We start from the raw sequence: 21,039 nt of genomic DNA on the forward strand, positions 1-21,039 counted from the left end.
AAAAGTTATGGTGAATCAGATTTGGTCCCCTGCTCTTGAGTTTGACATATGGGACCTAAAAGATTCTCTGTTTACATACCACTTTGCAAACACTTAAATAAATTATCCAGTATATTTTGGAAAGATTTAAAACATTTAAAATGTTTAATGAAGGACCTTTGAAACAGGGAAGATCTATTCAAGAGCCAGGTGAAGTATCAACCCAATCAAATGATATGCAGAGATATTAAAGCTAGGTGATGCATGTTAATGCCAGGTTGGTATTGTTCCCAGCTTACTTCATATTTATCTGTACTTATTATCTATCAACACACACAACTACTTAAACTACATCCTCCCTGAAAACCTCTAACACGCACCTCCAACACACACCTCCACAGACAACAAAAAGGCAAGGGACTCAATTAATCAATGTCAAAAATTAGCCTGGGGGTTTACTCATTGCTTCTCTTGCAGAACTGGAATGAAAATAAACTACCTCAGCTACAGCAGTGGGATCAAAAACACAACACGGGATAGGGATCCCACTGGTGTGAAGGAAAATTCCACTTACCTGCAAAAAAAAGGTAAAACAATTTCAATATTTTTCTTATTCATATGCCAGAAGAGTTTTAAATACTCAGTATTATGCAAAATCCACTTGAGTATTATATCATGTCACAATTGTATCTACTCATCAAAAACATAACCAAAGTGTTGCTTTAATTCATTCATGTATGTTTGAGAAATTGTTAAGTCTGTACCTTTGAGCCACCATCACCCACAAGTCATGTGGCAGTTGCTTTGCTTCTGATGTGATCTCAGTTTGAATGCTGCTTACTGAAATCTCAGTTTGAATGCTAGTTACTGAAATCACAGGTGTGAAACTTACAATTTTCAACTATGTCTAAATCAACTGACAATATGGGATTACCTTTCAATTGTCTGAGTCCCTAAGGGTTCAGGTAAACCTTAGGCAAGTTATTCAGAAAGAACATTATGAAAATGAAAGCAGATCTCTTTTAGTTTTAAGCACCCTGCATTCTAATGTGAATGGATCAAGTAATATTGCTTCATTGTTCTGCTATTTGAGTAGCAGTAGTGGTGTTAATGCTGCATCAGTGGCTTTAATGTACAAAATACATTGAGTCAAATAATGCAGGCTGTGCTGTTGCACATAAGAAGGTGGTGTTGTAGCATTATTTAACAAACATAATTTATCTTGCTACTCTGGTAAGTTAGGGTTAGTGTTACTACAAGACTGAAACACATGCATGTTTATGTATTGGGTATTTTTGTGGTACATTAATTTGCTGTGGTCAGTGTTGATACAATGGCAGTTTATTCAACAACATTGGACAAACTGCAAGAATAAAGAAAAACAAATTGCAAAAATAGGGAGACATCTGTTTGTGATCTGAAATTGGAATGGAAGTAGCCATTGCTTCCTGTTATTTGGTAACTGAAGCAGACAGAGACATATGTTCCTGTTCTTGGCATGTTATAGTTTGAACATGTTAACTTTGCTCTCCCAAATGCATTCTGTTAGGTGGAGATAAACAACAGAGTTCCAAACATTTTTTTTTCCAATTTTATGGCTTGTCTGCAGTAACAGTCACATCAGCTTACAGGTTTTGACAGAATGAGGTTTCACTCAAATTAGCATGAAGTGTGACAAGCGTGAAGCTAAGATTCTTGGTAGAATAAAGAGTCGACACCTTGGCAAGATCACTGTCTGTGTGGAGCCCCCTGGTCTTCTCACTTCAGAAATTTATCATGACAGCTTATGCTAATGAGGCATAGCTTTTTGGCCCACTTCCTTTTCTTTTTTCTTTTCTTTTTTTTAATTTCTATTACTTCAAATATGTTTAGGTTTTTATGTTTTGCATTTGCATGCATGGTTGTTATGAATTTCTGAAAGCAGTCTATGTCTTGCTTGCTATAGTCTTATTTATATGGAAATGCATAATTATTGGTGCGGATTGACTCAGCAGCGTGTTTGTGCATCTGTGGGTAAACATGAATCTCCTTCAGCTCGTTTTATGGAAATATAATTAGCTTCTCTGTACTGCAGTGGGGTTCGAACATACAGGTCTCTAAGTTTTGCTAATGATGTCTTTAATAACTCCCTTGTTGTCAAGCATGACGTGTCTGCAGGTGCTGCTGTTTGGAAAAGCCTATTGTTGGGAATTACATCTTATAGCAAGTCCACTGTCATGCTCTCCTGGAACCCTGGGTATGGATTAACCCATTGGACTCCTGCCAGACACTAAACCTAATCAGGGTGGTGTTACATACATGTGTCACTGTTTATATGTGGCTCCTGGGAGGATTTTTATATGACTTGCTTTGCAGAGTAACTGAATTAGATGTCACTTAAGGCTAATTGCTACCAAGACACTGTAACGCAACACAGAAATTGATATTTAGAAATTCCAACTGCATTATAACACAGATCTTTAGGTGTTTTTTAGAAAGATAACTTGGTTGTATGTAGGAAGCTTTTATCCAAAAGAATCATGGCTGATGATTCTTTTTCATTGAAAAAAAAACATCTCCTTTAAATGATGCTATAGTCTACTGATTGGTCATGGGAATTTTTCTGTCAAGCTCTTTATAAAAGTTATTTATGCATAAAGCAACAAGTGTTGGAATTCTTTCAGTTCCTACAAAGATTATTTTTAATGATGTTATACATGCCATGGTAATTTGTCAATTTTTGTTTCTATCTGAATTATTATCACTTGAGATATTTTCCAACATTTATCCATTCTTTTTCTACATCAGCTTCATCGAGCCAGGGTTATGAGGTGGTCAGAGCCTATTGACAGAAAACATTCAATGAGAGCTGAAGTACACCCAGGAAAGGTTGCTAATCATTTCCCAGCACATGCTTTATATAAATCTTTGACAGGTAACCTTGCATTTTTTACATTATTGACATTATTACATTATTTTAATAAGACCATTCTGCCTTTATTTAACAAGACTGCAATTTTCCATTAACATCATCCTCTGAGAAAAAAATCTAAAATTAATTTCAACACTTTATTCCAAATGTATATATCAATCGTCCACAACTACCATTGTATTTTCAAAATTATCTGCATAATGACAGGATCTCCAAAGAAAAACATAATATAACTCTTACTAATAGTACAGAAAAAGGAAGAGGGACATTAACTGATTGGACAAAAATAGCTAATATTTGTTTTGTTTTTTTCCCCAGCATACCTAGATCAAAACAAAGATGAATGGATGAATAGCTGTGTCTTTAAACAAGACACAGAGTTCATCTGTAATTAATGTCATAACTTTGGTTACGGTTTTAGGTTGTAGTTTGCTAATCTAACACACTATGAATCAGTCAGATAATGGCATCAAGTTGATCTCCTATGCAACAGAATAGTTTTAATCTCCCACCGGCCGATACATTCACTAGTACAATATGTTGGTTCTAATTGATCTAACTGATTTTCAGAAAAATGAATAAACGCGGCTTTCTACAGCTGCTTTTGTAGTTCAACCTAATGCAAAACCCTGAAATGAATAAAGGTGTAAAGATTCAGTTATTCAAATTTCATCCGAATAATTTTGCTCTCTGCTGTGCAATTATAATTATTGTGTGTGTACAGAAACACTGAGTAGCTCCACTCAAGCATATCATCACTGGTCATTATACAGTTAGGTTTTATTACCGTGAAACACATCCTCAGCTCTACATAGTGGTTCACTGAGTTGCCCACTTTTGCAAATCTACTGACTTCATGTAGACTCATGTCCATACTATACTTGGCACTTGGTTCTTAGTAACTAGTCCCATTATCTGATAGCTACACTTTGGCATTGAACAAGATGCATAGTTTTGATGAAGCCATGCAAAAAATTATTCTCATTTTTCATTACATTATATTTATCCCCAAAATCTACAAAACTATACACCAAGAATATGCATAACCAAAGGGAAAAAATTTTCAGGAAAGGGAAATTGAAAGGTTTCTTAATCATGGATTCACATATTTGCAGATTTTTCTGTAGAATGTAATTCCAAACTGTTCACAGAATACTGGCCTATTTTCAGATATTTTTTCATAGAGCATAATCTTAAATATTTGATAGAATATGCACGTTGGGAAGCTGAAATATCTGTAGGCACTACTTGATGGACTGTACCACTAACAGTGGTGATAAGAAAAGCTTGTGTTTGAGTTAGTTCTAAAATGCATTCCACTTTGGTTATTAATGTATATTAAGTTATATTTGGCATCTGAACATATATTTGGCATTGCAACGATTAAAATAGGCCCTTATAACATTTTTCAGATAGGGTCTGAAGTACCTGCAGATTTCAGCTATTCATGTGATCCTAAATCCTTCCAGCTTCTTTTTGTATTGCACCTCGTACATGCACTCGAACCAAAGACCCTGTCTATTGCTGATATACTGAAAGTTCATTTTATGTTACATCATATCATTAGGTATAAGTGTTACCCATTAAAGTCATTGCAATGGAATTAAATTTTGGTGCACAAATGTGCTTTTACAAATAAATATTGAAAAATGCACCTACCTAGGAGAAAGTAGGTGCAGCTTGACCAAAAATACCGATTGACTCAATAAGCTTGTTCACAAATTAAGGTTTCAGGTTTAGATAATGGGGCTTAGTGTTTTAACAACTTTGCAGACTGTAAAGTCCAAAGAATTGGATTATATGCAAGGTAAGTGTACCAACAACATCTACCCATATAAGAAAACAGCTTCTACATAGCTGTCCTCTGTGTGCTAACGGGTTAATACACTCAAAATTGACATTTATTATGCCTTTTACAGGTAGGAAACATTCCACTTCATTTGACAGAGGTCAGCCCAACATTATGGAGAATTAATTTATGTTCCATTTAAAGCTGACCTTAGCAGAAGCAGCCTCAAGGAGTTTAAGATGAATTCATTTGAGCTTTACATTTTGCTGACAGGTGAATAAATCTTTCTCCGGCAGGTGTATAAAACATATCAAAGAAAAAATGTAAAACAGTTTGACTCCAAAAGGCAAATTTGAATGCAGAGAGTCCTAAGCATAAGTGCTTATAAAACTGCCCGTTGTCGTGGTTACCAATTCAGTTACCAAAAGAGCAGCAATGCAACACTTTATTGTCTCTTAAGGAAGATGCATTTGTCCAAAGTTTGACATGGCATTTTGAAAATAAAAACATCTCATTTGTTTGTAGAAAAAAGGCAGCTCTGACAGAAAGATTTGTACAGCCATGGTAGAGAGAGCATCCATTTGTGAATACAGAGACAGGCTGACAACACACACAAATGCTGAAGCAGGAAGCAGACACAGAACGCCTGGCAGAAAGAAGGACAGAATCGAACTGAGAGAACCCACTGAGCTTTCGGAAAGGGAATAAGTGGGCTGGCAGCTATTGGTAAGCAGTGCAGTAGAATAAGGAGGATAAAGAGAGAATTTTAAACTCATTTTGTGTCACTCCTGATCCTCTACCCTGTCCTCTTTAACTGCTAAATTTCTGGACTGCCTTCTTTTATGCCTGTTGACGTGTCATGCGTAATTTGAGCACAGCCTTAGGCAGAGATTCTTCTTTCTCCCTATTAGCTTCTTTATAAATTTGAGCAAGCGGGCTGGTAGTGCAGTGAAAGGCGAGTGTCATCCTTTGAGATTTGCCAGCCGAAGGACAAGCCATTTAAGTGCTCCCAAATCCACTTAACCTCCAAAATCTACCTTTCTGTACCAACAGATCCAATTTTGTCTTAAAGCAGACCTAAGTGGTATTCAGTGAAAAAAAATCAGATTCTCAAACTTGATATAAAACATAATTAAGAAAAAGTGAGGTGGAACAATACAGGAAATTTGTTGTATTGTTCTACCTCCAATTGGTACCAGAAGTCCTGAGTGTTCTTTTCTTAAAGCTTTTTTTTTCCATCTCTAGTGGTCTTTATTTGACCATGGTCAGAAAGAAAAGCGGATGGTGAAAAAGAGAAAAGACATGCGGCAAAGGTCAACGGGCCGGGATTTGAACCCCTGACAGCAGGACTAAGGTCTGGGTCGCGCCCTTCACCCCATGACATGAGTTTTTGTCAGGTCATGACAAAAGGTCTTCCATGTATGTTGGTGATAAACCTTTCAATGATTTGTCAAAAACAAAAGTATTTTAAAGTCTATTATCTGAGCTACCAGGAGCCAATGTAAGGACTTTAGAACTCGGCTGATGTGATATTTGTTCTTAGCTTGAGTGCGAATGCGTTTCAGGATCAGCTGCAACTGTCTGACATTTTTAGGCAAAACTGAGAAGATTGTAGTAATTACTTCAAGTCTTAAAATCCTGGAAATGTCCTTCAGGTGACAAAAGGCCAACATTGTGCAATAAACAGAGGTGAGGAACATGAGTGGCAAACAAAAAGTCTGTTAGGTGGCATGATGAAAATGAGAGGGATTGTCGGAATATACTTGTGTAGGAAAAGAATACAATGTTGTATGTATAAGCCAAAATGATTCATGTCTTTACTTCTTTGCAGGAGTGAGGGTAAGAGCAACTAAACAAGACTGATCTCCATGTGGCGGAGGACAGGGAGATGTCCCTGCACATTAAAACTATTTCAGACAGAAGTCACTTCAGTGGAGACTAATGAGCATAACAAACTGCTTTTATCAGTAAATCTCTTTAAACTAGTCCACTGGTGTCCATGTAGGTAGTGAGTAGAGTAGCTGAAATAGCAACTTAAAGAATACCATGAATGTTTTTTGACAAATCCTTCAAAAGGAGTTTTTTCTGCATGCAGACTCTCAAACTACCTGCAGTCTGCATAATCTTGCTGGTCATGTTTATTGTTCTTGATGGATTTTCATGCTGCTGTGTGCGTCGTACGAGTAACTCTACAGGCAATTTTACCTCCTCAGCATTCTCCACAGACTCAGCACACAAAAAAGCTCCCCCATATCCGTGACAGATGGTGCTCTTTGTGGTAAATTACAAGCAATTTTCTATCATTTAGTGTCAGGTTTCTATCAAGACAACAAGAATGACTTTTGGTGTGTTTTCTGCAGAACTTTAAATTCATTGATTCATAGCTGTCAAAACAAGATACCCTCACCTTTATTTATTTTTTGTTGGCTTTTGCATTCTCTTTTGTTTCTTGAACCATTCATATAGCTGGATTGAGTTATTGACAGAGACTAATTATGCTGGCATCTTTGTAACACTAATATATTTTTAAACTTTAACATTAGTTAAGGTGGACAGAGGCACACCTTCAAACATCCACAATTTTCTTCTTTCTGTCCCATACATAATTAAATATCTGACTTCATACAGCTCATCCTTCCCAAAGTGTAAGATGATTGCTGGAGATTATATATTTAAAGCCATTTGTAGAGAGAGATTATTGTGTGTTCTGCCAAAATTTCTGTGAATTGTGTTTGTCCTTGTGTGGTCTCATGTTCACCAAGCCTCTTGTGAGATTTACTCACTTGTGAGACTTCTTGCCCTCCATACCCCCTGGGCCTGAACCGCAGTCATGAGCTTGGATGATGAAGGTGTACTCCTTTTGCAACTCGCAGTCCACCAGGCCACGTGCCCTCAGCTGACCCTCGCCAGACGTTCCGTTCAGCACCACTGCCTCAAACGGAGCCTCCAGCCCATGGATGTTGAACGCACAGATCTCCCCTAGAGAGCAGAGAGAGACAGAGAAGGAGAAAGGGAGTGAAATTCAAAGAGAGAACAGAGAAACGGATGAGTTGAGAGTTTATCACAGTCCGTCAACTTGAGAGAGTTGACAAAGTTTAAGAAAACCATACAGCCACTTCTTAGCTCAAACCCAAGCTTTTAAAGCCAAGGGCTATTGACAACTAATTACTGACTGACCTACTGTTCAGATTAATTTATTGATATGACAGTAATTACTGTCCAGTGATGAACAACATTCTGGACACTTGGTGCCACTTTGGTGCCTCCGTTTATTTTCTGAAACCATTTATCCATGCAGGGTTGTTTATCAATCATAAGGCAACACAGGGATGCAAAACAAAAAACAATCATGCATGCACAAACTCATACCTAAAACAAACCTGTTAGGTATCTGTCAACCAAGCTGGTAGTTTGTTTTTTTGGGGAAAAAAACAAACAAACCAACAAACAAAAATATGTGGGAGAAAGTCAGAGTACCTGAAGACAATCCACCCATGTGCTGGGAGAACGTGCAAACTCCTGTGTTCGAATCGGGACTGGAACACAGGAACGTCTTGCAGCAATTCAAGAGTGCTACCAAATGTGGTGGAGCTGTGGTACAGTGAAATTCAAACTTACACTCGTACACTCCTGATGAGTATCTATCTATGTACCTATCTGTGCATCTATATCTCTACAGGACAGTAACTTTGGTTTAACAAAGTTAGTTGATAGCTGAGTTAGATGATATTCTGCTGCTGTTGGTTTAGCTGATAAACAAACAATGAGCACAACAGTGTGGACTCAAAGGAGATTCAAATTTGCCCTTGAGAGGATTTACAGGATGGAAATCTCTTTAAGTTCATTTTGAGGCGCTAAGAAGAAAAAAAACAAAGGGGAAAAACAAAAGTGCATCTGACTTTTATTAGCAGAGACATAATATAAAAAAGTGGCATATTTTGTGAGGCTCAGGCAGGAGTTTAATTATTCCTTTTTTTTTTGTTTGCTAAGAAAATTGACATTGCCCTTGTGATTCTGCTCACAGAATTTCAGGAAATCACTTAACACGCCAAGCTCACACTCTGACCTATGACAGCTAATTGCACTGATTTTACTTGAACTAACAGCAAGGACTAAATTGGATTCCCAAGAAGCTTTGTGCGTGCCTTGCTCCTGGCAAGTTCTGATAAGAGGAACTTTATTTGCAATCCTTTCATCCTGTTCCTGTCATAATCCCCGTCCCCTCAACCCCAACCTCCCTCTTCCTCTCCCCTGCTGTTAGGACATGGCCCCTGAAACGATAATTTGCCTGCAGAGAAGCTCTAAGCAGGAGGTAGTAAAACTGGAACAGAAAGGTAGAGAACTGGCACGTCCTACCCCCTCCCTTACGCACTTCTATCCTGGCTATACTACTTGAACAATGTTGTATCAGAACTAAATGGGCCCTGGCGCTATGGAAAAACATGGCTCAGCGCTGTGAGCATATTCATAAAATGGCAATGAGCAAACAGTGTGCGATGGCGAGTGACAGAAAATGCAGCGGTCTCTCTGTGCTGCTTCTTTTAATAGCGCGCCGCCGCACAAAACAGGCGAACACAAAATCCATCACCACTGGAGCGAGAAATAAATCCAATATACCCAGGCTAGTGCAGAAGCTTCCCATCAGGATGAATATGCCTAGGATATGCTGATGACGCACACCTACTGTTGAGGCTCGGTGTGCCAATGTGTTCCTTGTGATTTAATTGTACCTGATGGGGGAAGTGATGAGGACTTGGGGTGGGAGGGCCGTCAAGGTGACCGAACGGAGAGAGCCTCTTATTTTTTCCAGAATCAAATGGCTGTAGGTTCCAACATATCTGACACAATGTCTTCTCCTTTATGTGTGTCTTTCACTTTTCTCCAGTCGTGACAAGTGATCTGCCACCTGCGATTAGAAAGAGAGGGCTGGTGGCTGCGGGAGAGACGAGAGTGGACGACGTCCTCGCCCCAGTGGAGGTGAGGGAACAGATGTGAGGCGACACATCTGGGCGACAAGATGGCACTTGGCAGAAAAGCCATAAACATAGTGGCTAAATATATTTCTGTGCCACATCAGACTGCTAAAGAGGTAGACCTTTGGTCAAAAGCAACTCATGCTCAAAAATTAGAGGCTGCTTCTTTGTAAGTATGAAATAATAAATACAAACTAAAAGCTGTTTGAAGAACCAACGAAGAACACTCCACAATTAAATAGCCAAACTAAGAGCCTTTAGCAGCAGCACTCTACCTGTGTGATCATAAGCTTTATCTATCAATCAGATGGCTTCACGTTTGACCCTTCAATGGTTCAATGGTCTCTTAAGGCTGATAGATACATAGTCGAAAATGCTTATTTAAGCATTGATTAATTTCACTTAAGATAAGTATATATTAAATGTTTAAATAGGCTTGAAGATGTGCTACCACAGTGTTTTAGAGGAATGAGGATTTTTTTTCAAATAAACCATACTTGTTCAGTCCTTTTTTTATTGCCTTGTAATGAACTTGAATCTTTAATATCTGAGATACAATATTTGAGAACTAATGGCCAGTAATACAGTAAACATTGCATCGTCTTTCTGCATTGGTCTTATGGTAAGACACATATATGATCCAAAGAAATAACTTCTTTGTGCCAAAATCCTTTATTTTATAGCAATGGTGAGAGTATTAATTAGTTCAAGCAGTTAAGCAAATTTATTAGCAGTAACTGTCTTAAATTCCTATATTTATTACAAGGAAACTACAAGTTTTTCCCAAAAGAACTTTCCATTTTTTTCCCTGGTTTTGTTCATAAGCTACATACCACTTTTACATATTCTTGAATTTAGGTCATTTTTACATCCTGGCAGACAACAGATTAATTTTATTGTCTTAATATGCAAAATTCTCAGATCTACACAGCACATTTATGTCTTGTTGGCATGAGTTTATAGTAAAGATTTGAATCTAACTTACTTATTCCTCTCCCCACATTCTGTTGCTGTGTTTGCAAAGTCTCACCCTGGATAAATGTCTTTTATTCATTTAATCAGGTGCAAATGAATGGCTGTCTATAAGGCAGAGGGAAGGTTGATAGTACCTGAGCTGCCGTCCTGTTTGGAAATAGAAGTCATGCAGTACTAAAAACCTCTGGAGAATCTGGCACTTGTCCACAGAAGACTATCTTTGAGGACACAGAACTCATTATCACTGAATTCACTGAAGGCAGAGCTGTTTTGCTGGCAGTGGTGGCCGATGTTTGCTAAGCTGGAGGAGTGTGACAGAATATTGTGGGTCATTCACGTTGCCTTGGGCTCCACGTTATTATCAAAGCTGACACAACCGTGTTGATGAGCTTTCTGTGTCTGAATGGGTATGCACTTGCACATATGCCTGGTGGGGATGAGAGGGGTTGGGGGGAACAGTGTTTTCACACATAAGCGTGGAGATATTTGCAGCAGATGTTAAGTGAGCAAGAGGGAAAGTAGAGATATCAGTCGAGCAAGAGAGTTAGAGCCTAAAAGAGGAGGAAGATATAGCGACAGATGAAAAGAAGATCCAAGAAAGACGGGAGCCGGGCCACTGCCGAGGGCCAGCTCCGATCTCAGCACTGGAGAGTGACCAAAGCACAGGCGTGAAGACACACTCAGATTAACTGAAACGTAGCCAGTCTGGAAGCTCTAATCAAAGCCAATGTGCCTTTCATCCTCCTACTGTTGGAGCCCACATGGCAGATAGACAAAAAGTAAATCAGATTACTGGATATCATACTGTCAGTGACCAGATTCTACCCCAAACACCCATTTGTAGGAACTGAAATGTGCTCACATGTTCCCTCATCATTGTAAGTAAATCAACCCTGTTTCCACAAGAAGTATGCTCAACTATGAGGCTTATGCAGTTGTCGTGATTTCTGCTGCTTTTCCAATTCAGGTTTGGCATCAAATTATCTCTTGTGTTAGTCACCCCCATAACCTGCTAATTCTCCCTCTCATTTTGCTCCTGAAAATACAATTACCCATCCATAAGCACTCCAGGATACATGGATTCCCTCCCCCATAAACCCCCACACAACCCTCTCAGCTGCGGCTCAGAGATAGAAAGTCTGCCTCATAACTCTGCCGAGGGCTGAAATTGAAAATGCTGTAATTATGCTCTTCATGAAATTAGCCAGGCGAGGAAAAAACACAATTGAGAAGCTGTCCATTTTGAAGATAAGGATTAATACTAATCAAGTTTGTGTGTTCGGAATCGAGCAAATGAATCCTCAAGTAGTTTCTGTGTAAAGTCCGAGTGTGTGACCATGTAGAGTGATGGGATTTAATTAAAGACGCACTTTTTGAAGAAGGATTTAGAAGCGGGGGAGTCATAAGGGTAGAGATGTGTTTATGGCTGTTCCAAAGGAATCCTGCAGATGATTTACTCGACCTCTCGGTTGCCTCTTCTCTGTTAATGTAATTAACGTTTTCTCTCACCGAGTTAATGACATCCCACTGTCCTTTAACAAAGTGACCACCCGCCCCTGCCCTGTGTGTGTACTGCCCCAACTGTGTGACAAACTGCTGTCAGAAAGAAGAATTTAACCACCATCAAAGCTCTTATGTCAAGGCAGCTGTAGGTTGGTGAAAGCATAAACCCTGAAAATAGCTCCTGCTGTTGTTACGCGACTATTGGGTTGAGTATTTCAAACTGGTGGAAGGGAAGAAAGATAAAATATAGAATCTAAAGAAACTTGTGGCTTTGTCTAAATGTTGATGTGACTGTAATCTCCCAATTTTGCAAATATTTTACATTACTGAGAGTGCGATTAAAAAAATGGTTTTGGAGATGTACTTGTGGGCAGCCAAGATTTTTTCACAGAAAAGTTTTATGTTTTCTTTTCCTTTTCATCAAGATGGAGATTGGAGACTGGTTGCTACACTGCTTTTCTTCTACTCTTTTACATAAAGCAAAATATTCTTCACATAACTTCAAAAGGGAAACAGTTGGCACAGTATTTAAAACATAAGTGGGGAGAAAAAAGCTTTGATATTTGCATTTATTTTGACTTGTGATAAGAGGCCTGGCAGGATGAATCCATGTTATGCCATGTATTATTAGGTTGACAAATTATTCCACAACACTCCTGTCACACTGTGGTGTGGTGACATTCAATCCAATGCTGTATGAAGACACACTGCAACAAAAAACTAAATGTTGTGGCAACAGAGTAATCACATGAGGCGATTTGAAGTCCACTGAGACAGAAAATGAATGGACTTCAATTGTGGCAGTTTGTTGTGGTCAGAAGTCAGATGTGGATTGGTAGCAACAATTACGTCTGTTGCTGTTAAAATTATAAATGAAAAATTAGTTTTCAATAAAGACTACAGTTTTTATATATTCATTTTCTTTGTGTGCATGCACTTAAGCAAAAAATACAGCATAAACATCTGCTAAATTTAGTATTCTAGTAGCTTTTAATTGCTTATTGCTCAAAGCATTACATCTTATTACCATTCTGCTCTTTAAAGAGAAACACAAGTATAACAAGCTGATATTAGCTTTTAATTGGTCTCACTATCTGCTGGTGTATCCAGCCTGCAGTCAGTGGCTTAAAATACATTAGAAAAAAAAGCCTACCAGTTCTGTGACAAGGGATGCCTGGCACCCCCAGCTAGACAATATATACATAATGCTAATTTAATAATGACTTTAAATAAGGAGAGTGCATGTTAGCGTAAGTTACAACATTTGTTTTTATTAGTTTGTGTTTTTATTTTTGGAGCTATGCTTACATAAAAGTTATGTCCTTAAATGTGACTCTTATTTGTTGCTTATTCTCTGCCCTTATCCAGACTCTTTATTCATGGCAATAACACAGTAATATTCAACTGTAGGTTTTGGTTTTAGTGTACAAGAGTGTACACTCAGGTGTACTAGCCTAAGGTTATCAGTAGCCCCCATCTGGACAGTGCTTCAAAAATATTTTAGGTAGACCCAGCTGCATATTTCATTACTTGCAGATTAATAGGGGGAAATCAGCATCACTTAATTTCCATTCAATGACTTTTAATTTTGTCCATGACCTGAAATATATTAGGCAACATATGGAGGAGGAGCAGTAAATTAGTCTATGCACCATACAGATGGTGAAAAGTCCAGTAACTCCAGAACTTTATGACAGCACATTAAAATTACTTTAAAAAGCAGGAATGGTGATTTTCACATTGTTACTTTTCTACAACCTATGCATGCCTTTTTTAGCCACACCTTATAGTGATTTATTAATGTAACTAAGAGATTAAAAGTAAGCTTGTGACGTCATCAAAAAGTGTAGGAGTGGTGAATTTTATGACACCCTTATTCTAAAACAACTTCTTTGTCGATCTGATTAAAAAATAGTTGGAATTACCTCAACTAGTGAAACTAAGCTTCACATTTCTTGGTGAATAAATAGTAAATCTTGGCTCCCAAAGAGAACAATTCTATTTTCTCTTAGTAGCTGGAAAGAACTGTTAGATCTGCCAGCAGCGTGTGACACCAGTCACACACACACCCTAACATATCAATAAAGTTAATCACAAATCTCACCAGGCGACGTGTCAATTATGTGGACTTGGAGCAGGGCCAAAAGAACTACTGAGCAAGAGTCAAGCTGTCAATGACCAACCGGCATCCAATGCCGTGGCAGATGAAACCTTACAATAAACACCAACGTCTCAATTTAATCTGCTGTCTGTGAGATGGTTACATCCACTGAAAAACAATTCACTCAATACTTTTTTTTTCTCTGCCAACATTAATAAAGTCAGATGGCGGTGACATAAAAACTAACTGAATTTCTCAATAAATTCAGGCTTGAAACAATTACAATCCAACACATTCCCACCCAACAATATTGTATGTACCTATGCTGGTTATAAAATTTTATGTTGAATCCATCTTATATTCACGGGTTTGAAGAAAGACATCATGTAAAGATGAGAAAACCAAACAAAAGTGGAAGCCCGAAGGGGAACCAAATAAACCTTAGAAGCATTAAGACAATCACATTAAACACAGTGTGAAATCAATACTTTCTATTTTCCAATGCTGTTCATGGAAATGGCCTAGGGAGTGAACATGTGTGCTCGTCAGAGAAAGGCCAGTTAGAGTTCAATATGCTCAAACAGCCGCATCAGAGTTTATGACCTCTATTTAAGCCCCCTGAGGATGTTCTGTACAGCTGAGCAGCATTATGAAATAAAGACCATCACCTCCCTAAATAGTCTCCTTGATCAAAGACAGGCTTTATTAGATTGTCTCCTAACAAAACAAAAACTTGGTTTTCTAATCAGTTCCAAGGTTTCACTTTCATTTGCTGTGCCACATATCACACTCAGTGTTTCAAGAAGCTTAAACGGCACAAATCTGTATCAGAGGAATTACAGTTGGAGAGAGACACAAAGTATAAAGCTAAAGCTGAATCCTTTCTGTGCAGCTAAAAAGAAGCAAAATGTGGAGCATTAAAAGAGGATTATGAGTTAGGGTGCAGCAGATAAAATATAAAATATGCATAAACCCTAAACATACAACCTTGAGTTAATATCCCCTCTTAATTGATCCCTAATTCAAAGTCACTAAGAGTAGAGGAAAAGATCTGGGATTCCTGATTTCTGAAAAAAATCAAACATGATTACAAATTTAGAGCGACAATGCATAAAATGTGACAGTACCATGGCTACTGTTGTGATAAAGTATTTCTAACACACATACATTTTCTAATTAAGTTATTTTCTGACACTTTATACAAGACTGACAACAGTCAAGGGTCATGTGAAATGTTCATGGTGGAAACTGGTGTAAAACCAGCCTAGTTTCACACATTTGGAAATACGAAAGCCACTCAGTACATAGAGTTGTTTTCTCACACTCTGAAAGTGACAAGTTTGATTCCAGGTCCCATCACGTGTAAACATATGAATGTGTGGCATTTTAGAATGTGATTAGGTGAATATGTCTCTATGGTGAAATGTGTTGAGTTGCTTGGAAGATTACAAAAGCTCTTCACAAATTCAGTCCATTTATCACATATTAGGCTAATAAATAAGATTTTTATCTCACTTTTTTATGGTGGCATAAAAATAAAATCTTAAAGTCCATATGGTTCTAATTCATAGCAGGTGAATATACCCTCAATCAGAGGATGGTCAGAGAAGCGTCAGTATATCTGACAATAAAATTATTAATTTTAATATGGCTTCCGACATCTTGTTCTTTTTTTCCCAGCAGGCATCACTTTCTGGTCATCATACAAACTATCAATCATTTAATCATTCCCTGTGGCAAAATGATTCTTAAATCTGCAGCGTAACCGGACACTGCCCAAATACAGAGTGTTGCTCTGATACTGTGATACTGATCATCGCAGTGCATGTTGATGCCTCTGGCTGTAAGGTTCAGCTGTCTACCAACATCACCTATGAATACTACTGACTCTGCACCCTCTGGATATGACTCCATTCAGCTTTTGTTATAATGCCCATGGCTCAAACTAAACCAAAGGCTATTGGCACGGTATAGAGGTTTTATTCATGCATTCAAGGCATTAATCAAACACATAAAAACAGAAAAGAAAGACATTAGGTTATCACAGAACTTTTCTATATATTACGCAGAATTGGTTGGAGACAAAAATATTAATGTCGTGGAAACAGAAGCATTATATTTGCAGTGAACACAAAAAGACTTTTTGGATTCTGAATTCTGTTCATGTTTATGATTCACTGATAGAGGGAAGGAATAGCCCCTATAAAAATGCTAGCTTGAAATGGCCTGCAGTTGCCCCTGTGTGGAGATTGCCCTTAGTTACATCATCCAGCTTACTCCTGAGAGACAGGAACCAATCCTTTTTAGGTGAGTCTGCTGAAATGAACTTGTTCGCCTCTTAGCAACCATGGAGAGTATGACTGATGGACTCTATGCACAGCAGTTTCTGCAGTTTGTGAAATACAGAGTCTTCTAGTAAAATCACGATAGCAAATATCTTTATATGTGATGTCCCAGAGTCATTACTTTGAGAACCAAGCAGTACAGTTTGATGTAGATAATAATAATGAAGAACCACGACAAAAATCAGCCTCAAATCAGAATCTCAAGTATTACCTACAACACCTTCAAATAGAAGTGTAGTGAAGAACAATGCAAAAAAAATGACAACGTTTTAATCTGGGTGTGCCAGCACCAATGCACCACCATCTCTCAATAATGCAGTTCAAATTGGGCCAGGGACCAGGCAGCACAAAGGCAAACTCTCTGCCAAGAACGACTGTCAGTGAGTGGTGTGTTTTAGTGTGTGAACACAAAAACTAGGAGATTTAAAGGACATCACAAAATCCCCAGTAGTCTTCATCTCCTGATGTCTGTGTCAGTTTTATGTGTATGTTTGTCTTGGTAAAGTCCCATATTTGCTGAAAGGAACTGCAGTGTTCTGTACATTTTCTGTTTGTTTTCTCGCTGTGTGTACTGCTGTCACTGCTTTCCACACCTGCTACCCAACATGTTTGGTAGAACGATTCCATTCTTCCCTTTATTTATGTCCTTAATTTAGACTGTGTTATTTCTGTCAATCATCCACAGTTGTTTTCCATAACATAACGTCTACAGTCATTGGAGGTTTCATTGTGATAATGATCCAAAATACTTAGCCAGATCAGTCTTCTCAAATCTCTGTCTCAGTACCCACAGCCAAATCTGGCAAAATAAAAAAAGTGGCCTATGACAGGAACTAAGGAAATAAGAACATAAAAAGATAAGCCATTACACAGAACCACCTTGAAAAGACCTTTCTATCTTCAGTCCTCGAGAGCTGCTGTATTCCAAATTTTAAATGCTTCCATGTGCCACCACACCTAAAACCATTTGCTGAAATGGCTCCTCAGCTTGTCAGCTTCTGCAAATGCCTGCTAATGAGCTTCTTCGTTATATTCACTTGAGATTGAAGAGAAATTCACCTAAAAGTTGTAAAACAGTGGCTTTTGAGGACTGGACTCAAAGACTTCTGTATGCTTTGTCGTGGTTACATTTTGTTAGAGAAGATGCGACATTGTTCTGTTGACAAAAAGGGAGCTCTAGTATCGACACAATATTGATATATAAACATCCTTTAAACATCCTTTAAGATCCTTTAAGATCCTTTGTCGATCGGTACAGCTTTACCAATAAATATTTCTGTGTCTGTTAACTGTCTAACAAGTTTTGAATCACTCTTTCTCATGTCCGTTTCCTCTCCTTTAATTTCTTGCAGTTAAGGAAAGCCGATGGGACCTGAGAAGTCAAACTGCACTTTGTCACAATGAGTGAAAATTGATAAAAGCTGGCAACACAAGAACAGTCTTTTTTTTTGTAGAGTTCAACTCATTTTTGCCTAAGTGTTTTTTATTGGTAAATCCACAACCATCTATTCCACAGCGCCACTTTTCACGATGCTACTCTACTTGACATATTTGATTACCAATGGCAATCAGCACAACACAAAGAAAGCATGATGACGTGCTTAATTTGTGTGCAAAATAAGTATTAAAGTGTTACATATGTCTGGTTTTATCAGCTCAGTCAGACTTGATTACATAATCTGTTATTTTTAAAATTAACAGGACATATAGAAAAAGTTTGAGAATTTTGCACTGATTGCCATAAAAAGAATTTAATACTTCAAATACAGCAGTTATTTTTTAAATATTCACTTCCTGTAAATGTACACTTTCTGTACAAAGTATTATAGTACAATGTAATAATTTTATTTTCTTTACACTAATGTAATTCAGATTCACAGTCACCTAAGAAGGAGATGACTTTCATCAGTTGAGCCCCGAGTGGACCATTAAATCTGCTCATTGTGTGGGTTCTCTCAGGTACTTTTATTCCCACAATGCAACATTATGTACAATCAGATCAGCATGTCTCCAAATAACTGAAATTATACAAGCCCAAAGATAAATATGACCAGATGGGCCAAATAACAGGTCATTCACTAACGGATAACTTTTACTATAAAAGCTACATAAATGTTCTCTTAAAATGACTGTTATAAAAACTTCAGCGACTACCTGTGATCAAGTAGGTGGGAGGGGAGCCACATATAGGTCTACTGTAAGAGGGTTATTATGAGGGAAGAATGGCTAAGCTATTATAAATGACAACAAAGTGACCTCACTGTGCCATTATCAGACTTTCTTTCTTCTATACACAGTGAGGAAAAGGAGCCTGTTAGTTTGCATACTAAATAGCAAGTAGACATTAAATAAGACAAAAATATAGGAAATAATTCAGCACTAAGAAATTAAACTTCACATCAAAACATATGAAGTTATACTTTCTTCCTTTGTTCCAAAAAAAAAAAAAATCTAATATTCTGTCAAAAGCAGTTTTACGTGATCAGATAACAAATTAACTACAAGGTAGTTTTCTATAGTAAGCACTGTGATATAATCTTTTGTAACAAATGTGACACTTGTGTGTTTTGTTCTTTTATAATGAGTTGAAATGTATCACCGTCATGCTATTAAGGTATTTTACATCCTTCCCATGAACAGCTGCTTCTTTCAGGGTTTACTCACAGATTTCCACAGATGTTCAACTTAACCTTTACTTTGGTAGTGATTTACTGTGGATTTGGACGTTAGGAGGAGACAAGCCTCCTTATTCATCTTCATTTATTTTTATTAAAAGAGGTTTTCAGTTTGCATTCAGAATTAGTTCCCCAAACCTTTTTTTTTTAGAATTTTCTGTATTAATTTATATTTCTATTAAAAGGAAGATCATGAGCTCAGTGCCTGAGGGCAAGAGGTTGGCCTCTGGGAAAACATGAGTCGGTTGCAAGGCATGTTTTATAAAAAAATATGAAATAACAATCATAATACATTTATTCAATTGTTTTGCTTTTCTCTTAATGCAATAAGCTTAAAATCCACTAAGATTTTAACATTACAATATTAAATTGAATGATAAAATTAAATTAAATGTTTTACAAGTAAAAGCTCCACAAGTAAAAATGGATTTTAAAAAACTTCAATTATAGCTCAGATAAATCTTATAGGCCCAGCATTTCAATTTTTAGAAATAGGAGACAGTAGAGAGTAATGCTACATGTTTTCTTTCAGAAAGGAAGTGGTAAATAGGAAACATCAACATGTTCACAGCCTTAGGACAGAATAGTCCTAAGTGCTATCATGATAGCAAAGCATAGTCCAAAGGACAGCTTAGTTTACTGGAATTAATGTGTTGCCAAGCAATCTGTACTTGTTAATATAACAAATATTGTCAGACAGCACTTAAAGAAAGAAAAATAAAATATGTATTCCAATTCAATAATATATGAAAGTTTAACTTTTAAAATTAAATTGTTTTAAATGAATATTCGCATTGTGCGGATATTAATTTTAAAACAATGGCACAGTGTCACGGTTGAAAACACTGTTTCACTGCAACAAGAAGATCCTGGGTTTGAATCCCAGCCTGGGATCATGTTCTCCCTGCGCATGTATATTCTATGCATGGATGGGTTTTCTTCTGGTATTCTGGCTTCCTCCCGCAGGTCAGAAACATGACTGTTCGATTAATTGGTCTCTCAAAAAGTGTGAGTATGCGCATGGTTGTTGGTGTTTTCTGTTTCTATGTTGCCCTGCAAAAGGATTGGTGACCTATCCAGGGTGATCTGTCCTGACTTCACCTCTCTCCCAATGACTGCTGGAGACAGGCACCAGTCCCCATCACGGCCATGCAAGGATAAGCTTGTCAGTCACATGTCTACATCAAACCTCATTGTGTTTACCAGATTGGTGTTTGATGGTATCTACCATCAGAACCATTCACTTCACATATTTAGATTTCAGCTTGCAGGCAACAGGCAGGTTGTGCAAAAGGGACCCACTTTGATCATGTCATGACTGAGGTCATGATCATAGATGGAACACACTCAAATGACAAGCAAAACGGGATATTGAGGGTGTTGTTGAGGATTGGTCAGCTGAATAAGGTGATCTGTCACTGAGCACAGAAATATGGTGCGTCAACTGGGCACATTATCTCCTACAAGCTAATGCAATCTAAAAGGCTATTTAGACTGGAAAAACATCTACTCCTCCTTGGGGATAAAGAGTGGATACTTGACCCTGCACAACAGCTTTTAAAGCAACTGACTTGTGAGCCAAATAGCTACGGCAAGAGGTGGGATGTTAGATTCTGTAAACCCATTTAAAGCTTTCATACGCTACGACATTGAACTGTAAGGCTACCCAAAAAAGATTTACAGACAAATCAAGGTTAGGTTAAAATACTTGTCTATGGGGGGAAATAACTGTGATTATTAATAGGCTTTTCTTTAGGAGATAGTCTGATGATAATGTATTGATCATAG

The 21,039-nt window shown here is 37.7% G+C and overlaps 1 protein-coding gene across 2 annotated transcripts in view; it reads right to left on the reverse strand.

Moving 5' to 3' along the window:
* LOC129359070 (calsyntenin-2-like) overlaps positions 1–21,039 on the reverse strand; it is a 264,814-nt gene that overhangs the window by 100,091 nt on the left and 143,684 nt on the right. For both annotated transcript variants that reach the window (XM_055028446.1, XM_055028445.1), the window contains one exon: positions 7,463–7,658. In XM_055028446.1, the coding sequence (XP_054884421.1) occupies positions 7,463–7,658 (196 nt within the window). The remainder of the gene's footprint in view (positions 1–7,462; positions 7,659–21,039) is intronic.

This window comes from Poeciliopsis prolifica, unplaced genomic scaffold (assembly GCF_027474105.1).
Source record: "Poeciliopsis prolifica strain line A6 unplaced genomic scaffold, Auburn_PproV2 SCAFFOLD004, whole genome shotgun sequence".
In the NCBI taxonomy this organism is placed as follows: Eukaryota; Metazoa; Chordata; class Actinopteri; order Cyprinodontiformes; family Poeciliidae; genus Poeciliopsis; species Poeciliopsis prolifica.